Source organism: Phalacrocorax aristotelis, chromosome 15 (assembly GCF_949628215.1).
Source record: "Phalacrocorax aristotelis chromosome 15, bGulAri2.1, whole genome shotgun sequence".
Lineage (NCBI taxonomy): Eukaryota > Metazoa > Chordata > Aves > Suliformes > Phalacrocoracidae > Phalacrocorax > Phalacrocorax aristotelis.
Window position 1 is genome coordinate 8,389,247 of NC_134290.1, and position 22,457 is coordinate 8,411,703.

A 22,457-nucleotide genomic window follows, 5' to 3' on the forward strand; every position below is an offset into this window, starting at 1 on the left:
TGCTGGGATACGGTCAGCAAAGCATCCCTGCATCTGAGGGGGAGCGAAGCCCTCCTGTGCTGAACCTCTGAACCCCTTGTCTTACACCATCGGGAGTTTCCAGCTAGTCAGTGCTGTAGAAGAGTTGCCGGTCCATTTCATCTGCTAATACATGAGATGATTCAAATTTCATGGACTTGTGAATACTGGAAGAGTTAATGGAGAATTAGGAAGCATCTTCCTCTGCTCTGTGAGATGTACTCTGTGCTGTCTGTGTATTACAGCTCTCTTCCTTGTTTCCCCCCTTCAGACAGGCAGAATTGACAAGTCCTACCCAACAGTGTGTGGCCACACAGGACCGGTGCTGGACATAGACTGGTGTCCTCATAATGACCAGGTTATCGCCAGTGGCTCTGAGGACTGCACTGTCATGGTAAGTGCATCCAATTTGTCTTGCGGCGCGGTGTTTTCTTCACAGTCAAAATGCTGCTGCAAATGACACTTGTATTTCTAAAGAGATGTCCTGTACTGATGCCGAGGGTAGCATCCTTGCTGGTGTGAGAGTGGTCACAGGCATTCTGCAGATTGCATTTTGTCTCAACTTAAGAAAAGATGCTATCTTGGCTGCAGGACCTAGCTAAAAATGGAAGCAAAAATAGCAGTGCAAGCTTTATTACCTGCATAGCAACAGAATTTGGACTCTCACAAATGGTACTTCCTTCTCACATTATGTTGGAGAAGGTGCAACCTCAGATTTCTGAGGAGAACCTCTTCAGCGCTGAGATGGCACTTCGTGTAACAGGCTTAGCCTGTGTCTTCCTGGCTTTGTCTTCAGTTGCTCTTCCATTTTTCCTTCCCCTGGGGATTTGTCTGATGTTTGGGAAGAGGAAAGAGAAGAAAGAGTGCCAGTTAGTGGTGAGGTGTTTTGATTTCTGGTGCTTTGCAGAAGACCGAGATGGTTCCTTACCTCAAATATCCTAATGGATGTAGTAGTGTGTGTTGGGAAGAGGTGGGGGTTGGAGGGGAACAAGCCCATCGTTTTCCAGAATTGCTTCAGCCGTTGATTTAAGGATGGCGCTTTCATTTTTGCCTACATCTACAGGTTGTAAGTAGATGTCAAAAGGTGAGTTTTAAAAATAAATAAATAAATATCCAAATTGTGCACCTGCCAGTCCTGGTCCTGAGACCTTTTGGCTCAGTCAGAGCCCACTGAACAATAGACGACCTTGCTCTGTGATGGATGTGGAATCCTGTGTGTGCAAACACAGCAGAATAAGTGAAAGAAAATCCTTGTAAGATGAAATAATGCCAAATAACTTCAGTGATCTTTGGCCATATTTAGAAATGCTGTAGGCTGAATGTTATATTGAAATCTTATTATAGATCATGTCAGATAAATTCCTTTGCTTCTGTTCATCGTTAAAATGTTTGGGAGGGGATTCATCCCAAGAGGCTTATCCTGGGACAGCTCTTGCCTGTGATCTCTCAGTCTTGGAAGCTGAAGCATGTTAACAAAATGTACTATATTTAATGTTAAACAAAACAACAGGCTTCTGTGTTTGTAACGTTCACTACTGGGCTGGAGCTAAGCTTTGAAGGATGCAGGAATGTTCCTCCAGAAACCAGGATCCAGAAGGGCTGCGAGTCAGAAGGAACAGTCTCTGAAACGTGAGCATCAACAGAAGCAGGCGAATCTAAGGTCCATAGCTGCCTTCTCGGAGGCAAAATAAGTCTCTAATCCAAGTGCAATGAGAAGTATGTTGTGAGGCTCCAGAGGGATTGAATTATGTAGAAAAACCAACAGTGTTCAATTACAAGTTCTCCAAATGCTCCTAATGTAGGCACAAACTGCAAGACTCTGAGCCTACAACTGCACAAACAAGCTCTGTGGGGCGTGGGTTCACGGGAGGTTGTCTGCTCTGCGGTTGCTGCTTATCTGCACGCACTGAAGCAAGGGGTGAGCTTCTCCGTCCCTGGAGGCAACACATGTGTGGACAGACACCACAGTGTAGCTGGCTGCAAGTTTGCACGCTTGTGTTTGTGTGTGGTATCTGCTGGTGTGACCATGTCTTGAGTGGAAGGGAGCAAGCTGCTGGGAAGGTGAAGTGAGTCCTTGCTGCGCTTGAATGAACGAGCACACACAACTCGTGATCTGGAAGATGTTAGGTGCACGTTAGCTGGAGGTTTAAAATGCAGTGAAGCTGAGTGCCAACAGTAACAATGAAGAAAGCAAAGAGGACTAGCTAAAGCCTTAAGTTGAATCTTCTGTTAAGTATCGCGTAACTGCTGATGGGAAATGATGTATCCCAAATCATTTAGGACAGTTGTTAACTCAGCTGGACAGAGCTAGAGTGTGCAAAGAACAACCCTGGCCTGGACTATTTGGAAACAAACTGGATGAGCTAATGAGCCTTCCCATTTTTAATTGCTTTTCTGTCCTGGCACGGGTAATTTAGCATCCTGTTTTCTTTGCTTTTCTTCAATAAAGGTTTTGGAGTCCTGCTTCCTGAACAGCCTGTCACTGAATAAACTCATCTTACTTTAAAGGATATGTGGCTGTTCATCAGCACTGAACTCTTCATCAGCCAATGTGAAATGAATAAAAAGTGACATGGTAGAGGAAATCACGTGGCTTTCTGCAGAAATGCCAGCTGCTTTTAAAAAAATAGTTAATGTTTTTAAAGACCATCTGTGCCCTGGCACTCAAGGATTTAGGATCTTACCTTCTGCCACAACAGATCTCATCAATGTCGGCTAGACATGTATTGAGGGAGAGAGCATAGCTTTGAGATGCTATCTAACCAATGCCTCCGAGATGAAGAGGGCTGATTCCCTACAGCCATAACTTTGTGCTGTCTGCAGTCTTCGTGTTGCACAAGGAAAGTTAACTTGGCCCTTTCAAAAGCTAGAAGCATTTTCGTATAAATAAAAACTCAGATCTGTAGAAGGTAGAAGTACCCTCTTAGCTGCATATAAACCTTGAACAACTGTGGTGTTTGAGATCGTTAGCCTAGGGGTTGAAGTAAGGGACTGGGAAAGAAGACATCTTCTGATACTGATCAGCTTTGTAGCTTGGACAGCTTTAGAGGTTTAACTATTTGCAGCTGCCTCAAGCTTTGTCTGATGAAAGGCACTCAATAGGTGTGATCTGACAGTTTCAGGTGATACACTCATTACTTCTGCTGTCACATCTGCTGCATTCAGAAATTATTTGGAGGTAGAGAAGAAAAAGACAGTGGATGGCAATATTTAGGACCCGTCACCCTTGCAAGACCACCTTTGTGCAAGTCACGGTACCAGTGAGTATAAGCACATCACTGTCTGATCCCGGCAGAGGAAAAAGTAGAATGGACCTCTCCAACACTCCACCTGCCTTCACAAGCCTATGCTCCCACAGAGGAGGAGCAGATGCTCTTCCTTCATCCCACGCTGGGTATTCCTCGGGGCATGTGTTGGCCTCTGTCCCCTCCTGCCCTTGCCAACTGGAGTGCAAAGCCAACACATTCCTTTTGAGTTGGCAAATAGAACTCACTTGAAGTGGTTTGAGGTATAATGAAATACTTGTAGTCTGCAAGTGTTTAGTATTTCCTCTTTATGCCTTGTTCTCAGTTTTGCAGAACATGGCCCACTTCATATGTCCGATGTAACACAAGAGCCCTAATCAGCCAAGAGAGGCAATGTAGGTAATAGCAGTAGCCTCTCAGCCCCATTGGCTGGTTTCTTGCCGAATTTCTTTCTCCTTCTGCCGAAGAGTAGGACAGGGAGTCCCCATCTCCTCTGCTCTGAATTGCTCTCAGAAAGACTTCCTTTATAACACTGTGGCACGCAGATACCTTCTGTGGCCTCTTCTGGTGTGCTCTTTGAAGAATTTTTTTTCTTGTGCCAACAAATAAGGAACTACTTAAACATTCATGCTTGATATTCTGTTGAGCAACTGTAATGTACTGCAGGTTTCTTTAATTCATCTGGTAAATGTTTGATTATATAAAGGCTTGTAGATGATATCAGAGAGCCTTTCTCAGATACGGAAAATTTGCTTCCTCAGAAGGTGAATATTAATGAGTTTGCATATAGTGGCCAGAGTAGAGTACATTTGGTTGAGAAAATTATTTTAAAAATTAAACCAGAGCCCTTGCAATGACCTGGGACACCAGCCTGTTAGCAGACAGTTCAGATGTGGTACCAGGCCTGGCTGGATGTGGAGACGGTCTTACAGCTACAAAAAAAAAGGATGCACAAAGTGGCTTTTCCTGCAGTGATGCAAGTGCAGGGACATAGATAAAACCCAGGGCTCAAACTCATTTGTTTCCTCATATAATGTGAATATAGGAATTGATGTTGTTCCTAGGAATTGACTTAATCGTCTCTGCAGGTTGGTGCAGAGCCAGAAGAGACAGTTTTGATTCTCTATAAAGGGTATAAAAAAAGTGCTGAAAAAGTTTGCTTTATTTTCATTCGCACATGCTCTTTGTGCAAAAACTTTCCCTCCTGCTCTTCCTCTGAGACCCAAACCTCTAACACACCACCGTGGCGTGACTTCACTTCCTCGATCACAAACAAACCAGCCATGTTAACTTAAAAAAAAACCCCACAAAACAAAAAAAATCCCCAGCGACCCAAAACGTCCCACGAGTGGGAGACTTGACAAACTGTTACTGATGTGCAGTTGATCTTGCAGTATTTTAATATTTTCTTTGTGTACTCATCCTGAGTCCTCACCTTCAGCAGGCTGGGTCCTGCATCCAAAGTGAAAGTTCCTTAACTTGCCCTGTGAATCTAATTTCATCCCACGCTGAAGGCAGGCACCCCACCCTGTGCAGGAATGAGTGGGCCTGGGCGCTTGGGAGCATACCCTGACCTTTCACACTCCTAGCTTTTTTTTGCAATACCAAGCAGGATTATTAGGTCAATAGTTTCTGTAATCTGCAGAGGATTACACTGGTGTGCAGCTGCTGTAAACTGTAAGGGCTTTCCCTTAAAGAAAAAAAATCTGTCTGTCCTCCAGAGGCTTTTAAAAAATCCTTTTCATTGGTTTTTGCCTCTAATATCTCCCTTTCCTCTCCACCCCCTGCACTCACTGGCTTACGTTTAAACTTGGTCCTGGAGTTTTCTGGCATGCAAGTTACTTTGCTACAAAGCTGCGCTTGCACAGAAGGATCCCCGCACCGTTCCTGGCTTAGCGCAAAACAAACAGGGGTCTCGGGGACCCTGTCCCTTTGCTCCCACTGCCCCTCGGCAGGGAGGAAGGTTGGCTGCAGCTGCAGGTGTAGAAGCTGCTCTGACCCTGCTGCTGTCCCCGCGTGGCTTGTCTGCAGGTCACGCTTGGCTCAGAAGCTTGTGCTGCTCTTGGGACTTTTTGTGAATGAATTCAATTTTTCAAAGCTTCCCGCACGAAGAGAGGGAGGCTGAGTGAGTTGGGACAGGCCACTTTGTCACACCATTTCTCTCAGGGGAAGAAATGGCTGTGTTCATCAAGGCTTGCCATTTTTAAGGCTCCTCAAGACTTTGGAATAACCAGATGTCTGCCTTCCTGCTTAATCCTTCGGGTAACACCAACTTGTGTAGGTCAGTCTTGGCTGTCGTGGCCTTTTCATCTAGGGGAGAAGTGGTTTTGGTGTTTTTCCTGTTTCTCATCACCATGTCAGCTGTGCCCCAGGCTCTGCCTGCCAGGTGGAGCTGTCAAACCCGAGCTGCTCATGTTGAGCATCCTCCACCCCTGCACTGGTGTCACCCAGTTCTTTGCTGGACACCTCCCACACCTCTGCTTCAGAGCCCCTGGCTCTCCTGCATTGTCTCTTCTGCTGGGGTCTCCCAGCTCTCATATTCTCTTTCCAACTTTCTTACTGGTTTAGGTAATACCTGTTTTCTGCAGCATTGTATCAGTGCTTATAATTGTGAGGGGTTTGGAGGTGCTTCATCTGAGACACCTGTGTACAGTTATGACATTAAGTGCAGTTTTAGCAGACTGACATTAAAGTTTCCCTGTCAGCAGAAATGTTTTAAAATGTTGCTACTGTCAGGTTGTTATTCCCTGACTGGCAAGAATAAAGTTGCTTCTATAAAAATTGACAGCTTTGTAACCCCATTTTATTGTGTAACGAGCAGGTGAAATGATTTGTTGCAGTTCGCAAGGTGTGTTGTGTTTCAGCACAGTCCTCTGAGAGCGTGCCGTGGCTGCAGTCGCTGGCAAAGCTGGTGTTGAACTGGGAGTGAGCGGGATGTCATCCTGCTGCTCCAGGCTGAATAGCTCCACTTTGCAACCCAATTTTTAAAACGTGATTGCTGGTAAAAGCCTCGGTTTCTGTTGTCTTGTTGCTAGTACTGCTCCATCAGGCAGGAAGAGAAAGAGGGATTTTTCAACCCTTGCAGAGAAATTCTCTGCTGAGGTGGTGTGCCTGTTGCAGGTCATTCCTCCTGGAATGCTGAGGGTGTTGGGAGGGATGGCGCGGAGAGCTGCGTCCGTGAAAAGTGAAATCGTTTTAGGGTTATTTAGAGGTGAGCTGGTATGTGCTAAGAATTTTTACATCTCGGTGGGTTTTATTTAAGCAGCAGCCATCCCTGCAAGAAGGGAGAAACTGGGATTAGCGCAAAAGTCCATGTCACCCTCACGCATGTCTGTCTGCCTCACTTCCGAAATCCACTCGGCTCACATCTGCTGGCTCTGACAGCTTGCTTGGGCATTGTGGGCAGGGTCTGGCAAGCCCTATTCTCTAACTCCAGAAAAAGCAAACAATAGAAGGCGAAGCAAATGTGCTCTAATGCTGCCACCTATCTACAGGTAGCTATAATTGCTCACTGATGGGCTTTCTATTTAATTTTTTTCATACATTATATGTAGGTCAAATTCAGTTCAAAGATGATTGTCCAGTGCGGAATTGCAGGAATGGTTTTGGTAGGGTTGATGCTGCCTCGGGGAATGGGGTGTTGGGTTCTGTGTCTCTCGTCCCTGGTGCCTGCCAGTTGCAGAAGCCGCCTCCTTCAGTGCATAAACCTGCTCTGACTCCACAGCTGGAATTGCAGTGCTCTGTGATCCTTGGGGGTCTGTTCTTCCTCCTGATGGCACTTTCCTCAAGATGGTTCCAACAGAAGGGTTGTGTAGCGAAGCAGGCAAGAAGTGAACAGGCAGTTTGCTGCATTCGAAGGTAGTTTCTGCAAGGCTAACTTGGAGTGCTTTAACCTTTGCCAGGACCAAACTGCTCTTCCCCATTTAAATGGCATCTGAAAGGAGGCTGTAAAGATAATAGGAAAACCAATTGCTAGTATTTCTAAAGAAACAAAAAGTAGGCTCCAGGATAGCTACGATATTGTCCCTCTGAGGTACAAGCATAAATTGAAGAGACAGCAGTTTGTTCAGATGGAATTGGAGCTGCAAGGCAAATTCTTTTTAATCCTTCTCAGGCAGCATCTGAGATGAGTGGATCTCTGGACACAGCAATAATGGGGCGTTTGCAGTGTAAGTAGCCAGTGGTGGTGTGCTGGCAGTGTGAGCTAGGAAGGATGTTACGCACAGATCAGCCGAAGGTTTACTGGTAGCCGGGAACGATTCCCTACCCTCTTCTCTATTCCTGTTTATATTGAGAAGTGACAACTCGGACTTCTGCCGTGGCATGATGCAGGAGCAAACAAGTAACGTGCTCTTCAGAGGGGACGGCCCTTGGCTAACCATCTTTCCTTTCCCCTTTCCAGGTGTGGCAGATTCCCGAGAATGGACTCACCCTCTCCCTGACAGAGCCGGTGGTAGTGTTAGAAGGGCATTCCAAGAGAGTCGGCATTGTGTCTTGGCACCCAACGGCACGCAACGTGCTGCTCAGTGCAGGTACGGTGCATCAGGGCTGTAGGGTCAACAAGCATCTGTCTCTTGCGTTTTGCTTGCACACCAGCTATTTTGGAGAAGAGCTTGTTGACTCCTTTTCCTTCTTTCCTAGCTGCTTACAGCTGGTGAATCACAAGACTAATGGCAGTGCCTGGGAACACCGGGACACGTGGCTCACAGCCCCCTCCTTATCTTGGCCTTCTATTTTCTTCAGTTTACAGGGGCAAGAACCAGGAAATTGTCTGGAGGCATGAATTACAGTATAAAAATTGTTCCAGACTTTATTTGATCTGCAACTTTCATTGCTGATAACTATTTACATTTGCACTTTCCTCATCCCTGTTTTCATATACTTTGTAAAAGGCTCAACTGTTTCTCCTTTTCACTGATCCCTGCAAGGTATTCCAGAGTCTGGCTGTTCCTTCCACAGCCTTTCATGTTCAGCATTTTCCAAATTGTCTCCTTGACTGGTACATCCCGTGCAATGAGATTCTTTTGACCACTGAAAAACAGTCACATCATTATGGAAATAAAATGTATAAGTCACTAGCCATTAACACAGCCTGAGGCTTTCATAGCATGACCTGTAGGTTGGAGCCCAATAAAAGAAGCCAATCCTTTCAGCTGGACTATCAGATAAGCTGTATTTTCTGCTGATATAGCTGCCCTCTGAGGTACCAGTTTGGTTTTGATCTAGTTTCCCCAGAAACACTTGGAGTTGCATACCTTGTGGCAGTTAATGTAACAAAACTCAGTGTGAGAACATACCAAAGCAGAAGGTGATTTTTCTTAGGTAGCTTCCTTGGACTCCAGTACTCACAAGCATCAAGATGTGTGTGTCCAGGCAGTCCAGCCAGGATTACTCCTAAGAAACACAGAGGAGAAGGGATGCTGTCAGGTCATTGCAGTCTCTAGGGTTCCTCCTGGTGACAACAAAATGATTTTGGATGTTTTTCATGCCCTTTGGGAGTTCAGAGTGATTATCTCTTGCCTTGTTACATGTTTTCATCCCTCCGGAGCCTGAGGAGAAATTGCTCAGTCACATATTGTGCTCTCCTTCCCTTACCTGGTCTGCCAGTCCCGTTCTTTATTTTGCTGTCATCTTATCTTAGGCTTTATTCTTTGTCTTCTTGCTTTCTGGTCATTGAACAAAACCACCTGCCTGATGGTTGTAGTCCTTGTGAAACTGCTGACCTCAGCGTTTGCTGCCTGCCATTCTTTTTTATCTTTGTTCTGCTGCTTCTCCTGCTGTCACTTGCCTATTTTCCATCCGTGCCACTTTTACTCTTTCTGCCAAAAACCTCTCTGACCTGAGAAGGCAATGACTGGCTGCCAATCAGTATTCTCACATACAGAGTTGTAAGAACATTGCCTTTTTGCCCTTGGCATCTCTTGCTCTGTGGCCCTGCAGCTGAGTGGAGACCCAAGAGCTCCTGCACAAAGCTCCTGCAGTAGCAGTGGCCAGGGCACACTACCACACCCCCCCAGCCTGCAGGCAGCACGTTGGCTGGGGTGGAGGCCGGCTGTGGAAGCAGTGCCCAAATGCTCCCACATAAATTGCCTTTGCTGGGGACAGCTACAGCACCTCTGAGAAGGTGCTCAATGCTTTCAAGGGAGGAGTTTTGTGCTTTCTCTGGCTGCCGGGTCCTTCTCTGAGCCTGTATTTGAGTGAGGATGTGTTTCCTGGGCCTCTGGGTACATGATGGTGCACAGAGTGTGTTTAAGAGATGGCATCTGAGCCTTTCAAGCTGCAACAGGTTTTATTCCTTGTTCCCTGCTGCTGGCTTTTTTTCTGTATACACCAGTGTTGTGACTTGAGCTGCTATTTTCCCTTTTAGGTTGTGATAATGCAATCATCATCTGGAATGTGGGAACAGGTGAAGCCCTCATAAACTTGGATGACATGCATGTGGATATGATTTACAACGTGAGCTGGAATCGCAACGGCAGCCTAATCTGTACAGCTTCCAAAGACAAAAAAGTTCGAGTTATTGACCCCAGGAAACAAGAAATTGTTGCTGTAAGTTTGCATGATAATTAAAGAAGCAACTGAGTTTCACTCTACCAGAGAGTTAGCAAGAGCATGTAGAGAAAGAACCTTCTTGCTTAGTACGTAGACCATGTTTAGTCGTGTCTTTCAAAGTGAGGAAAAAATTACAGAAGGGATAGCAGTGGTTGAAGGATTCATCTGGGTTTATTGGGATTAGTGTTTGAACTAGGCTGTTAAGGCTCAGTTTTAAAACCTGCAGGAGTGTAATTCCACATCTAATCCTTTTGTATAATTACAGTTCCAAAGTTGTGTATGCAAAGCGAAGATTTAGCAGCCTGCATATGGCTGCTAAAGTCATCCTTCAACCTTGCAAGAGTCTGACAGGCAAAGCCAAAACAAGCCAGGAATGACCACTTCTTTTGTAGTTTAGTAATTCGTTTCTTCCCTCAAGCATTAGGCAAAGAGCAGTGTGTCCTGCCAGCGATTCTGTGCAGCTAGAAGAGAAGCCACCACCAGGTGGGCTCTTCTGTTCATTGCTAGAGACTAACCTGTAAATCTCTTTCAGGAGAAAGAGAAGACCCACGAAGGAGCCCGGCCCATGCGTGCTATTTTCCTTGCTGATGGAAACATCTTCACAACTGGCTTCAGCCGCATGAGTGAACGGCAGCTTGCCCTTTGGAATCCAGTAGGTTCCTGTCCCATTACTACTTTGCTGTTGTAACATCTGTTATGTTACTAGCCCAGATCTGCAGTCACCCACTAAATTCATAGCATATTCCTTCTTCCATCTACTTCCATCTACTGCCCGCTCCTGTGAAAGCTTCCTGTGCCAGAAGGTATTGCCGTTATTCAAGCTGGATGTTCACTCAGTAAAGGAAATGAGTACCAATCCCTGCCTCACCAAAAGCAGTGGTGAAGCTGGGAGCTACATGTTTGAAGTGTCTGAGAAGCTGTACACAGAGGGCAGAGTGGCTGTGTGAAGGTTGCTTCATTCTATACATTATATGTGCAGAGCAAGACAGCGATAATCCCATCACACTGGCACAAGACACTAACATGACTGTCGCATCTTTTCCTTGGCTTTGTGAATTTTCTTGGGTCCTGCTTTTGTTGCATTTTGTGATTAAAGTGTCCTCGGGGAATGAATAAGCTTGTGAACATTGAAGGCATTTGTTATTGTAACACACAGATCCTTCAGGGTGGTGAAGACATCGCTGTGTGTTCACTAGTGACAAAGAACTGTTAATAATTTTGATCCTATGTTAACATGAGCTTTTCCATTCTTCATTAACATCACTGGCATTTTTTTATTTCCAGAAAAACATGGAGGAGCCAATAGCCCTTCATGAGATGGACACCAGCAATGGGGTCCTGCTGCCATTCTACGATCCAGATACCAACATTATTTACTTGTGTGGCAAGGTATGGAGAAGCTTTTGGAATGACTGGGTGTGTTTAGAGTGAGACTCCTGTTGAATGAATGATGCCTGTGGAATGTTCCCCAAGCATCTCAACTAAGAAAGGTAGAACCAAAAATTGAGCACTGCAGCAACGGTCAGGGCTGCAAACAGATCAGGCTGCTCTGAAACCGGTTTGATCCTCACTCTGCAGGACCATACAGAGAGCCTGTGAGGTCAGCCCTGTGAAGGTCTGGTATGTAATTGGATGTTTCTTTGAGATGGATTTACTTGGGTAAAGCTGCTCTTAATGCAACAAGTCAGATACTGTCATCAAAACATCTATTGTTGTTGTTGACCAGAATGATTGTACATTAGTGTGGGAGGATGTTATCCTCCTTGTGCTTGAAGGTGATGGAGCGTGTAGCAACACTCACTGTAATTTTGTGGGGTTAAATAAAAGAAAGCTGCAATCACGTGCTCCTTTCTAAAAGCAATTTGTAGGCATTAAGTGTTCTAAAGTGCCCACTTCTGATGCCGCAGCTTTGGACTTCTTACAAATAGGAAGTCCAAAGACGAGATGAACAAGCAATTACAAAGGAGGGTCCATACAAGTATGTTAAAGAATCCCATCTTCGTAAACAGCTAATGAGAAATACTACTTTTATGTCTGCTACCTCTTCTGCGGTTTCAGAGATGCTAGTGTAGTAGAATTGCCTGGAGTCAAACAGAGACTGGTTTATAGCCTTTCTGCCTGACTGTGGCAGAAAGTTTAGCCTTTTCACAGGAGATGTGAAAGTTGACACCCCCAGTGTTGAAGCACAAGCTCAGGCCACTGTACCACAGTATTTTGAAGAACAGCACTTATCACTGAGAAACTGTCCAGCTAGAGTACTTGGGTTACAGTAGGGATCTGCTTTATGGTAGTTCTGCTGATGACATGTGGGTAGTGAGAACAGAGTGTGCTGTCTGATAACGACTGTTGTGAGCAGCCCGAGATGAGACACATTCAACTGGTAAGCAATGGAAGTTTTAGCTTGAAAAAAATACCTATGAACTCTGCATTGCTCTGTGGCATCCTTCCTGGAAGGGAACCAATGGCTGCTTAGCCTAGTAGGGAGGAGGCACGCAGGCACAGGGCGCACTGGCCCCTCCAGCCACTGGAGTGGTCCTCCTTTCATTTCTTGCAGGGTGACAGCAGCATTCGCTACTTTGAGATCACGGACGAATCCCCCTATGTTCACTACCTCAACACCTTCAGCAGCAAAGAGCCGCAGAGGGGCATGGGGTTCATGCCGAAGAGGGGCCTTGATGTGAACAAGTGCGAGATTGCCAGGTGAGGAGAGAGGCTGTCAGGGTGGGTGGTGCTGTCTTAGCAAGCCACCCTGTCGCGAGCTCAGCCGTTCAGAAACGGAAAGTTCTGCCACTGCACCTGGACAGTGCAAGCCACGTTCCTGCAGTGCACATCAGCCAGCTTTCTGCAGGCAAGGAAGAAGTACAGCAGGAGGGGAAGGGGCTGGGAGCCCTCTGTTGTGTGTGCTTCCTGCTGGTAAACCAAGCCTCCTGGGTGTAGGACCCCACTGCTGGAAAGACCTCTCTGTCGCACTGTTGCTTCTGCAGTGTTTGTTGGGACCTGTGACGTGAAGCGATACTTGTACTGGGCATAACCTCAGAATATGTTGGGACTTAGGCTGAGTCTGTTAAAAATGAACGAGTGATATCTAGCAGAATACATTGTCTGCGGAAAACAGCATCAGGTCAGTTACAGCCTACACTGTCAGCATATCAATGATAAACTTTTGGTGCCTAAGTACCAGTCTCCAGTTCGTACACAGCAAGCGGGTTGAAAGCTGGTTTCAGGAATTTAGGGAGTAGTTAAAGCAGCAGTGCAGTGACCAGAGTGCAGCTGTGATTCAGAAAACACGGCAAAGGAAGAAAGCATCTAAGGAAAGCAGTTTTGTGTCACTGCAACGGCTGCTGGCACACGGCCAGTAGGGAACATTCTGGATGTTGCCCCTGAAGCCTTTTGATGCTTCTTTGATTATTAATGAAAGCAGGAGCCTCTGAAAGGGAGCAGAGCCTGCACTTGTCTGAAGCACATGAATATTTCAGCAGCAGCGCGGGTGGCTGGGCTGAGGATGTTGGAGTTTGTGGCACTGGCCCAAAGCAGGACTGCAGGGGGTGACCAGGGTGTGGAGACACATGGGAGCAGTGAGCAGAAGGCTAGCTAGTGTGTACCTGTAAATTGCTGGTGTGGTGCTTGTCTCGATCATCTGAGCAGTGGGCTGTGCCTCGTTGACAGTCCCTCCTGGCCAAAGTGCGACCCTTTGAAGTCACCCATTACCTGAGAGGGGAGCTCTGCACGCACCCAGGTGGTTTTCTCCAGCCTTTGCATAGCCCTACAAGTCCTAGCGCAGCCCCACTGTGACTCCTTAGGGTTGCTTGTTTCCCATCGCCTCTGTCTCCTGGTACGCTGCTGTGCCTGAGCAGCAGAACCAAGGCTTCCTTTGCACAGCGTGCTGGCTGTCTTCACATCTAAGTCATACCTTTTCTTTTTCTTTGAAAGGTTCTTCAAGCTTCATGAGAGGAAGTGTGAGCCCATCATCATGACAGTTCCTCGAAAGGTGAGCACTACATGCTGGTTATGTGGTTTGAAGCCAGCTTGTGCCTTCCAGCCCCAAAGCACTTGACCAATTCATCTCTTCTGGCTTGCAGTCGGACCTCTTCCAGGATGATCTGTACCCTGATACAGCTGGCCCAGAAGCAGCTCTGGAAGCAGAGGAATGGTTTGAGGGGAAGAATGCTGATCCCCTTCTCATCTCCTTGAAGCATGGGTACATTCCGGGCAAGAACAGGGATCTCAAGGTGGTCAAGAAGAACATACTGGACAACAAGCCTGCTGCAAACAAGAAGAGTGATCTCATAAATGCTCCAAAGAAAGCAGCTGATGCCTCAAACATTGTGAGTAAAATCCACAAGCTTTTGGGGATGGCGGCCTGAGACGTGATTACCAGGGTGCTGCATCTTCAGAAATAGTTGTAACAAAGCTCAAACATGTATGACTCAAGTACCCTGGGACTTGGGTGCTGGTGGGTGACCTGCAGTTGAGGTGGTGCTTGAGTTGTGGCATTCCAGGCAAGGTTTCTGTAGCTGTGGAAGGTTACTGGGAACTGTGATGAAAAGGAAAGCTTGGCTTGTTGGTCCAGCCACCCACCTGCCTTGGACAACTTCTGTGCACCTCTTTTTTGTGTAAAACCCAGCACAGACAGTGGGACGAATGAACCTCAGACTATGCAGGTCAAGAAGGAGGTCGTACAAGTTCATAATTGGGGGCTGTGGCTAACACATGGTATAGTAATATGCAGAGATGTGGAAGTGACAGCTGTCAGTCGAGTAGGTCCTTAAATGCTGTTAAAGAGCAGATATTGGTCCAGTATGTCCTTGAAGCTGGCATTGCTGCTGCTGGAAATGCTGGTCCATGCCCTGAGCATCACAACTGCCGCAGTGCCTGTGCCAGGTGCACAGCACGTGCGCACCCTGGCGTGCTTACGGCTCCCAAGAATCCCATTCAGAGGGAGCCCCTTCCTTTGGAAACTCCTGTCTGCTGAGCGCATCCCACCGTCTCTCCTAACAAATACATGTCTTGTCTTCCAGCAAAATGACGCCAAATTGGATGAGATTTTGAAAGAGCTGAAATCTATAAAAGACACGATCACCAACCAAGACGAGCGCATTTCCAAGCTGGAGCAGCAGATGGCAAAGATCGCGGACTGAGCGGGGCGAGCAGCGCTGGCCCCGCCGCCAGCCCAGGCACATTCCAGTTCCCCAGTTCGGCAAGCAGCAGCGTGCAGCATTCCAGTACGAGCTTTCCTGTTCTCCTAAATTCACGTCAACGAGAGCCGATGATTAAAAGCCAAGCTTTTTAGTGAAAGATTTTTTTTTTTCCTGATGTTCTATGAATTCATGTGACTGTGTCAAACAAGTCAAAAAGAATAAGTGCTACTTTTACAGTCTTTTTTTTTTTCCAGATGTTATGAATTCTTGAAAACAAATCCATTCTGACTTTCAATGTTGTGCCCAAATATCTTTTTCTAGATTTAGGGACCAATGCCACATTGTTCTTAACCATTTTTTAAAGCTGCCAAAAAAAAAAAAAGTTGCTTTTTATTTTTCTTATTTGCCACTTTGCAGTATTTGTGTTTTAAATTTAAAGGGACGGCACTGTGTGTTTGTGCGTGTGTGTGTGCGCATGGTGGGTGTTTATACTGTTCAGAGAACAAAACTGAAGCTATTTTGTATAAATCTTCGATTTCGAACAATCAGATCGGTTTCCTTTGCAGTGTGGCTGAGGCTGCTGCTGAGACCCCTCAGAGATCATACAAACTGCCTTTCCTGCCTCCCTAACGTGTCCCCATCACCATTGTCTGACAGTGTAAGGAAAAAAACATAGTACTGAATGAGGTGATTCATCCCACAGAAAGCCTGTTCTCCTTTTACACCCTACAGAACTGTTAAACTAGCATCGTGTTGCCCGTTTAAAATAATCCCGTGGTTTGGATTCCTCTAGCCATGACCAAATGGGCATGTTCTGTTTGCAGGGTTTTCTTTATTTTAAGGCAGAAGTTACTTTCCTGCAGGAAGTGTTTTTACATTTATCCACGGAGTACAAAGTTCCAGGTGTGCCAAGGGGGACGCGAGCCGTGGGACATCGGCAGTCAGCAGGTTCTCCGCGGTGTCCTTTTCGGCTGTATGCATTGCTGTAAATACTTGTTTCTGCACCACCATGCTCTTTGGCTCATTGACTTTAAGAAGCTTTTAAAAATCTGTGAACTTGCAATTCTCTGGCCCCCCCACTTCAGAGCTGATGTTAGAAATTTCGTCTGCTTCCAAAGCAGCATTAGCAGTAGCTAGGTGACTTTATCATGATGGGTGTCCAGAAACAAAATGCCTCTGTTGGTTTTTATAATTTTTTTTCCTTCTCTCCATCATTCCTGCCTCACCACCCCACCCTGCTGTAAAACTCTGCAGGAAATTACTTGTTCTCAGATCAGATGAGTGACTTCCATCCCCAGACCCCCTGCACTCCCAGGCCTTCAGAGTGGAAGGGACTGGGGAGGATGGTTTGATCCCAATTTGGAGAACTGGTTTTTCACATGGTCCTTTGAGATCCTCAGGGGAGAGGCCCCGTGAGCACACTGGGCTCGCGAGATCCTCACGGAATTTGTTGTCGGATGCTTCAGCTCAGCAAACCTCTGCCCAGGAGCGATCTCCCCTGCGAGGGGGGCTGCCTGTGTCGGGGACGGGGCAGGCACAGGTCCCTGCTCACAGGCTGTGTCCCTGGGGCATGAACAGGATCCGTGCCACCTCGGCAAGCTGCCCCAGGCTGGATGGGTGCTGCCATCCCAGCACAGCCCGTCCTCGCAGTGCCAGGGAAATGTCAGCAAGCCTGTATTGAATCCGAAAGTGGGAGAAGACTATTGGGTGCTGAGAGCTATCGGCTGAGGAGCCTCGATACCTGTCCCAGCTGGGGATTGATGCCTGAAGCAGCTCACTGCATCCCTGATGTGCGTGCACGCTTGTGTGCTTGGGAGCCACCGCACCAGAGCAGTGTCCCCCTGCCCAAGGCATCCCCGGCGGCTGCCGCTCGGTGGGGGGCGCGTCCCTTTGTCCAGGCTGATGTGATCTTTGGTTTTTTTCCCAGTAGGTTAGCTAGAAATCCTCAAATTCTCCATTTTTTCCAATGTTTGCATGGTCAGAACTTACAGATTAAGGATTCTCTGTTCTGGAGGGATGTCTGTGTGTGAAGGCGAAACCACACCGTCAGGACGGCCAGGCCACGTAGCCAGAGAGGCATGAGAATGGGACGCAAAGAGACAGAGGATGTGTTGTAATTGCATAGCATGAAAGCTTCATTAAAGTGGGTTTTCTTTGTTTTAAGTGATGAGCACAGCAGGAGGCACAAGCGTCCCCTGCCCTGTGTCCATGACCAGTGATGCTGGATTCACAGTCCAGACGCTCCGGGTTATTTGAATATTTGGTGACGTTTTTGTATTGCAGTAAATGGCTGAGATGATGTGTTGGGTTGGTTTTGTTTGTTTTTTGGGATTTTTTTTGAAAACAAAACCAAACATAATGCTCCCCCAAATGGTGATCTCTGTGTTGATTTGTATGTGTGACTTCAGGGTTGTGTGCTTGGGAACCTTTTGTTTTTTCTAATTGGAGGGAAATAAGTTTTCTGAGACGCTGGATTGAAATGCCCAGAGGAGGTTGGTGTGTGGCAGATGGTCCGAGGAGGGCGGAGGAAAGGCCGCCCTGGTTTTTAGTTCATGGCCTGTATTTTATTTAAATGAACTGATGCCTAGCCAGGCTCAACCGGAGTCAGTGCCTGAAGCTTTTTGTAGCCGTGTTATCCCAGAAGAGAACCAGCGAAGTCCTGAAAGATGCGCTCTTATAGAGCGGCCATAATATCTGTCCAAATATTTGCTTCCATTTTCAAAAGATAAAAGTCATTGATTATAAACTGCCTCTGGTTTCCTTTTTCTTTGACTCTGCACCCTGCACCCACTGCTGCCTGTTAGCATGCGCACATTAAGTTTTATGAATAACCAGGTTGTTAAATGATGGCATTACCCTTAACCACAGCGATAGAAACCTGAGCGTGTGGTGTTGTGGCTGAGTGGGGTCTGTCCTCTGGGACTCTTCTGTTCTCATCTGCTCTGTCCCAGGAGAGCCAGGGCCCATCCCCAGGGTTGCACGTGGACTTGCTGGTGATTTCCCTGCGAGTGAACCCAGGAGCTTGGCTGGATATGGGACTTGATGGCACAGACCTGCTGGGGGGTCTCAGGGAGTGCTGGGGTGACGTGGTCTCCAGAAGGAATGGCACCATCTGGGGGCTGCCCTGGAGCTGGGAGGGGCTTGTTCTGCTCTTCCCCAGCTGAAACCCACTTCAAGGGTGCAGGAAACCCTAAAAGAGCAAAGAAAGCCTGGGCTGGAAATGGCATCACTCAGTCCCCATCCAGGTTTGAGAGCCTTTCCTGAGTGCAGCCTCCCCAGGGCCACAGCGTTTCACCCAGCATTTCACAACCGCCTTCAGCTGCTGCCGGTACACCCCAACCCTGGAACAACCCCAAAGGCCTGGCCGTGCCTCGGGATGTGACAGGGATACTCTTGGAGAGGCAGTGCTCCCTAGCCACCCATGCACAGCCTGGACCCATCCCAAGGGGAAGCTCATCCCTCTGCCGCAGCTGCTTCTGCAGACCTGAACTCAATTTTCTGTGCACATTTTCCCACAAGTGATCTGGGGCTGGCAGGAGCTGGGACCCGCTTCCAGCCCCCATGGCCAGGAGATTTCAAGAAGGGATGGGGTGAACCAAGCCCGTGGCGCGGGGGCTTCACGGTCCTGCCGGCAGGGAGGCAGAGGCGGTGGGGCTGTTTACAGTCACAGGCAGCAGTCACGGGGCGTTTGCTGTGGATGTGCTCTTGCAGCATCCTTCCTGCACCTGCACCTCCTGCTGCTGCTGCACCAGTGCTTGCGGTTAGGGCGGGGTATTTCCCAGCCTGTGCAGCACTATGCAGCCAGGGCAACGCCCGGTGGCCCCCGCAGCCCCCCCGAGAGCTCCTCGGCCACAGGCTGCCATCCTGGGAATGTCAGTGCCAATAGAAGGGCCCCAGCACAAGGGCTCCGCAAAAGCATTGAGCAAGGCCCTCATGCTCCTCCTCCTCTTCCTCCTCCTCGCATGTGAAGGCCATTTCCCAGTGTTGGGATGCCTCCATTTTCCACCTCAGGGCACCATGACCTTCCCCCCATCCTGTTCATGCCCACACCGTGCCCCTGGGAGTTGGCAGCCCCGGCACCAGGTTTGCCGTCACTTCTGCTTTTGGGGCGGCACAAGCCCCAGCATGCAGCTCGGCAAAGCCACCAGTGGAGCCAAGACAGCCGGGGGGCTCCCACAGGGCACCCAACATGCCAGGGAGGGGCAGGAGGCCCCTTTTTGGGATGCACCACACATCCCAGCCACCCTCGTTGGCAGGTGCACGCAGCCCCTGGCCCTCGGTGGCCCTGTTCCTGGCGTGACGTCCTTCCCCCACTGGGCTCTCCGAAACCACAGCCACTCTTCCGTGCCCGCCTTTCCTTCCCCGCCCTGGCAGGAGGTGCAGGCGGAGGGCAGCCTACGACGCTCCTCCGTTTTCAGTGGTTGCCCAGCCCCGGGGCTGCCCTTGTGCCCCGTGCTGGTGATACTGGCTGGCGCTGCAGCTTGCGGTCCCGTGGCATCCCCAGGCAGAGGTGAGCCATGGCTGGGGGGGTGCTGGATCAGGGCTTAGCCCTGGAGATGGTGTGGGCGCAAAGGGGATGCTTGGGGTCACCCTTGGGTTGTGCACACACTCTGTGCAGTGCTGGTCCCTGGGGTTTTTAGGAGGCAGGTGGGCGCTTTGGGGATGTGGGAGCCTCCTGGGGATGCTCGGTGCTGGATGAGCATTGGCTGGCGTTTGAATGCTGTTGGGTGTAAGAACACACTGATCTCGCTGGCCTCCACCCACCAGGGCTGCTGGGGAGCTGTTGGTGTAAGGAGGGGGTAGTTGGGACGGGTTTGCCTCTCCTCCTGCTCCAGCACAGATGCACAGGCACATGGTGGCCTCAGCCCTGGAGCCCCACACCAGCCGGGCTGGTGGAGGGGGAGGATAGGCACCCTGGGGTTGTCGACTGAAACATGTGCAACATCCCTGCAGTTTCATTTCTGCACGGGAGTCATCCTGCAGCTGCTTGTTCCACAGTAGCCGTCTCCATCATGGCTCGTTTCCCGTTTCCAGACACTCGACTTCCTTTTCAAAACTTTCTTCTCAAGGGGAGCCGACAGGGCTGAGGTCCCACAGGTGGAGGCAGGTCAGCTTTGCCAGCCACAGCTGGAGGAGGTTGGTGTTCACATTCTCTAGCCCCCCAAAATACAGGGCCCAGCTCTGAGAAGGGAGGAGCACGCTTTGCTCATGTGCGATCCCTCCTTGGGGCCATTTCCAGCCTGACCAATGGAGCTCAGCATCCTCTTTCAGGGAGCGGGACCCCGATTTAATCTGCCCTCTCTGTTCCCCCCGCAGATCCCATGGTGCCAGGCTGGGCTGTGCTGGTGATGCTGGTGCCAGTTCTGGTGCTGAGCACCCTGTGGGCATGCGGAGCTGTGCCACTGCTGGAGCTGGGGCAGCACCATGGTGTGCAATGGGTCTGGGGGGCGGCCAGGCAGGCACAGGCTGAGCCCCTGCTGCTCTCCCGCAGGAAGAGGGACGATGGCAGGCAGCAGCCCACCGCTGCCACCACCATGCTGGAGCAAGGTTATGCTGCCACTGCGATGCCCAGCAGCAACAACCTTGATCCCCCCAAGCCCAGCCTGCTGCTGGGCTCTGCGCCTCCACCAGCACCCAGCACCAACGCCAGCCTGCACCAGGCACTTGCAGTGCCGACCACAGCTGATCCCCTGGATGAGACTGATTCCCCCGAGCCTGACCTGCTGCTGGGCTCTGCGCCTCCACCAGCACCCAGCACCAGCACTAGCCTGCACCAGGGACTTGCAGTGCCAACCACAGCTGATCCCCTGGATGAGACTGATTCCCCTGAGCCTGACCTGCTGCTGAGCTCTGCGCCTCCACCAGCACCCAGCACCAGTGCCAGCCTGCACCAGGCACTTGCAGTGCCGACCACAGCTGATCCCCTGGATGAGACTGATTCCCCCGAGCCTGACCTGCTGCTGAGCTCTGCGCCTCCACCAGCACCCAGCACCAGCACTAGCCTGCACCAGGGACTTGCAGTGCCGACCACAGCTGATCCCCTGGATGAGACTGATTCCCCTGAGCCTGACCTGCTGCTGAGCTCTGCGCCTCCACCAGCACCCAGCACCAGCGCCAGCCTGCACCGGGCGCGTGCAGTGCCGACCACAGCTGATCCCCTGGATGAGACCGATTCCCCTGATCCTGACCTGCTGCAGAGCTCAGCGCCACCGGCAGAGCCTGGCACACAAGCAGCACCCCAAAACAGCATCACCACCATCCCCAGCTGGCTTACATGGCCCAGCAAGGAGGAGACAGCAGCTGGTGGCACAGACAGCAGCTCCTCTGTGGGGCTGCGCTCAGCGACCCACCCAGCCCTCAGCCCCACCACCACGGGTTACAAGAAAGTCAAGAAAACTGGAGCTCCCCCTGTGTCGACTCGTTCAGCCCCTTGGGATACAAAGCCCGGAGGGACGGCAGTCCCATGGGACCCCAGCAAGGTGATGAGCAAGTGCTTGCTGGCCATCCTGCTGCTGGCACTGGTGGCTGCCACCTTCATGGTGTGCACGGGGGTGCTGGGCGCCCTGCTCTGGCGGCGGACGCGGATGGCACACCGCCGGCTCAGCCACACCGAGATGGTCTGCATCTCCTCCCTGCTGCCTGACGGCGAGGTGGCTGCCAATGGCCCCAAGCCTGGCCTGACCCGGCGGCCAAAGCTCCTGCTCGATGGCTCCGAGGCTGATGGTGACAACCTGACTCTCAGCAGCTTCCTGCCAGAGCACTCCTGAGCTGCGGGGATGGGGTCCTGCATCCCAGTGCATCGGGGGGCTGCTGGCTGGGCCCTGGGCATGGTGCCCGGTCCCCAGTGCTGGCACGTGTGGAGCCATGGGCAGGGGACCCCCCACCCCCTTGGGTTTGTGTGTCAACTTGGACAAGTGTGATGAGGAGCTGCTTTCCCCTGGGACAAGCTCAGCCCTCAAGGCCGACCCTATTAAAGTGTTACCTGGACATGGTGATCTCTTCCTGTTGGGGACAGCACCCACCAGCCACCCCAGCCCCCTCTGTGCTCCACCGCCTGCCCACATCCCCCTGCGAGAATTTCACTTCTCCATCCTCCTCCTCCAGCAGCAGCCCCGGCCTCCTGGTGGGGAGCAGAAATGAAACCCATGGCCAGCCCCTCGCTGGGCAGGGAGCCAGAACCAGGGGGCTTGCGACCTCAGCCCCTGGGACCCCCTCCCTGCATGGGGCTCAGCCTTGTGTCACGGTGTGGGAGCGGAAAGGGTGGTGGTGCCAGGGCGGAAATGCCAGGGGGGTGACGGGGACAGGGACGGGTGCGCTTGTGGCGTAACGAGTTCCTGCCCTGCGGTTGCCTGCAGTAAGATGAGGGGATGCCACCAGGACCGTCATGGTCTGATGGGGTGGTCCTGTGCACTTCTGGTGCACCCAGAGCTCGTCCCCGGTGAACAGACAGTGGTCACAGGTGCTCAGCCTCGTAGGGCGGCGTTGGCCCAGGCTGTCCCTGCCT

The 22,457-nt window shown here is 50.1% G+C and overlaps 2 protein-coding genes across 3 annotated transcripts in view; both read left to right on the plus strand.

The window, feature by feature from the left end:
* Window positions 1-17,699, plus strand: part of CORO1C (coronin 1C) — a 55,556-nt gene extending 37,857 nt beyond the window's left edge. For both annotated transcript variants that reach the window (XM_075110849.1, XM_075110851.1), the window contains exons 3-11: window positions 290-412; window positions 7,666-7,795; window positions 9,631-9,812; window positions 10,348-10,467; window positions 11,100-11,204; window positions 12,370-12,515; window positions 13,746-13,803; window positions 13,895-14,140; window positions 14,834-17,699. In XM_075110849.1, coding sequence (XP_074966950.1) covers window positions 290-412; window positions 7,666-7,795; window positions 9,631-9,812; window positions 10,348-10,467; window positions 11,100-11,204; window positions 12,370-12,515; window positions 13,746-13,803; window positions 13,895-14,140; window positions 14,834-14,953 — 1,230 coding nt within the window. In that variant the 3' untranslated portion in view covers window positions 14,954-17,699. The remainder of the gene's footprint in view (window positions 1-289; window positions 413-7,665; window positions 7,796-9,630; window positions 9,813-10,347; window positions 10,468-11,099; window positions 11,205-12,369; window positions 12,516-13,745; window positions 13,804-13,894; window positions 14,141-14,833) is intronic.
* A 1,371-nt stretch (window positions 17,700-19,070) lies between these two features.
* SELPLG (selectin P ligand) lies at window positions 19,071-21,939 on the plus strand. Its single transcript, XM_075110372.1, has 2 exons — window positions 19,071-19,463; window positions 20,270-21,939. The coding sequence occupies exons 1-2, from the start codon at window positions 19,079-19,081 to the stop codon at window positions 21,718-21,720; spliced, it is 1,836 nt and encodes a 611-aa protein (XP_074966473.1). The 5' UTR covers window positions 19,071-19,078; the 3' UTR covers window positions 21,721-21,939.
* The last annotated feature ends 518 nt before the right edge of the window (window positions 21,940-22,457 follow it).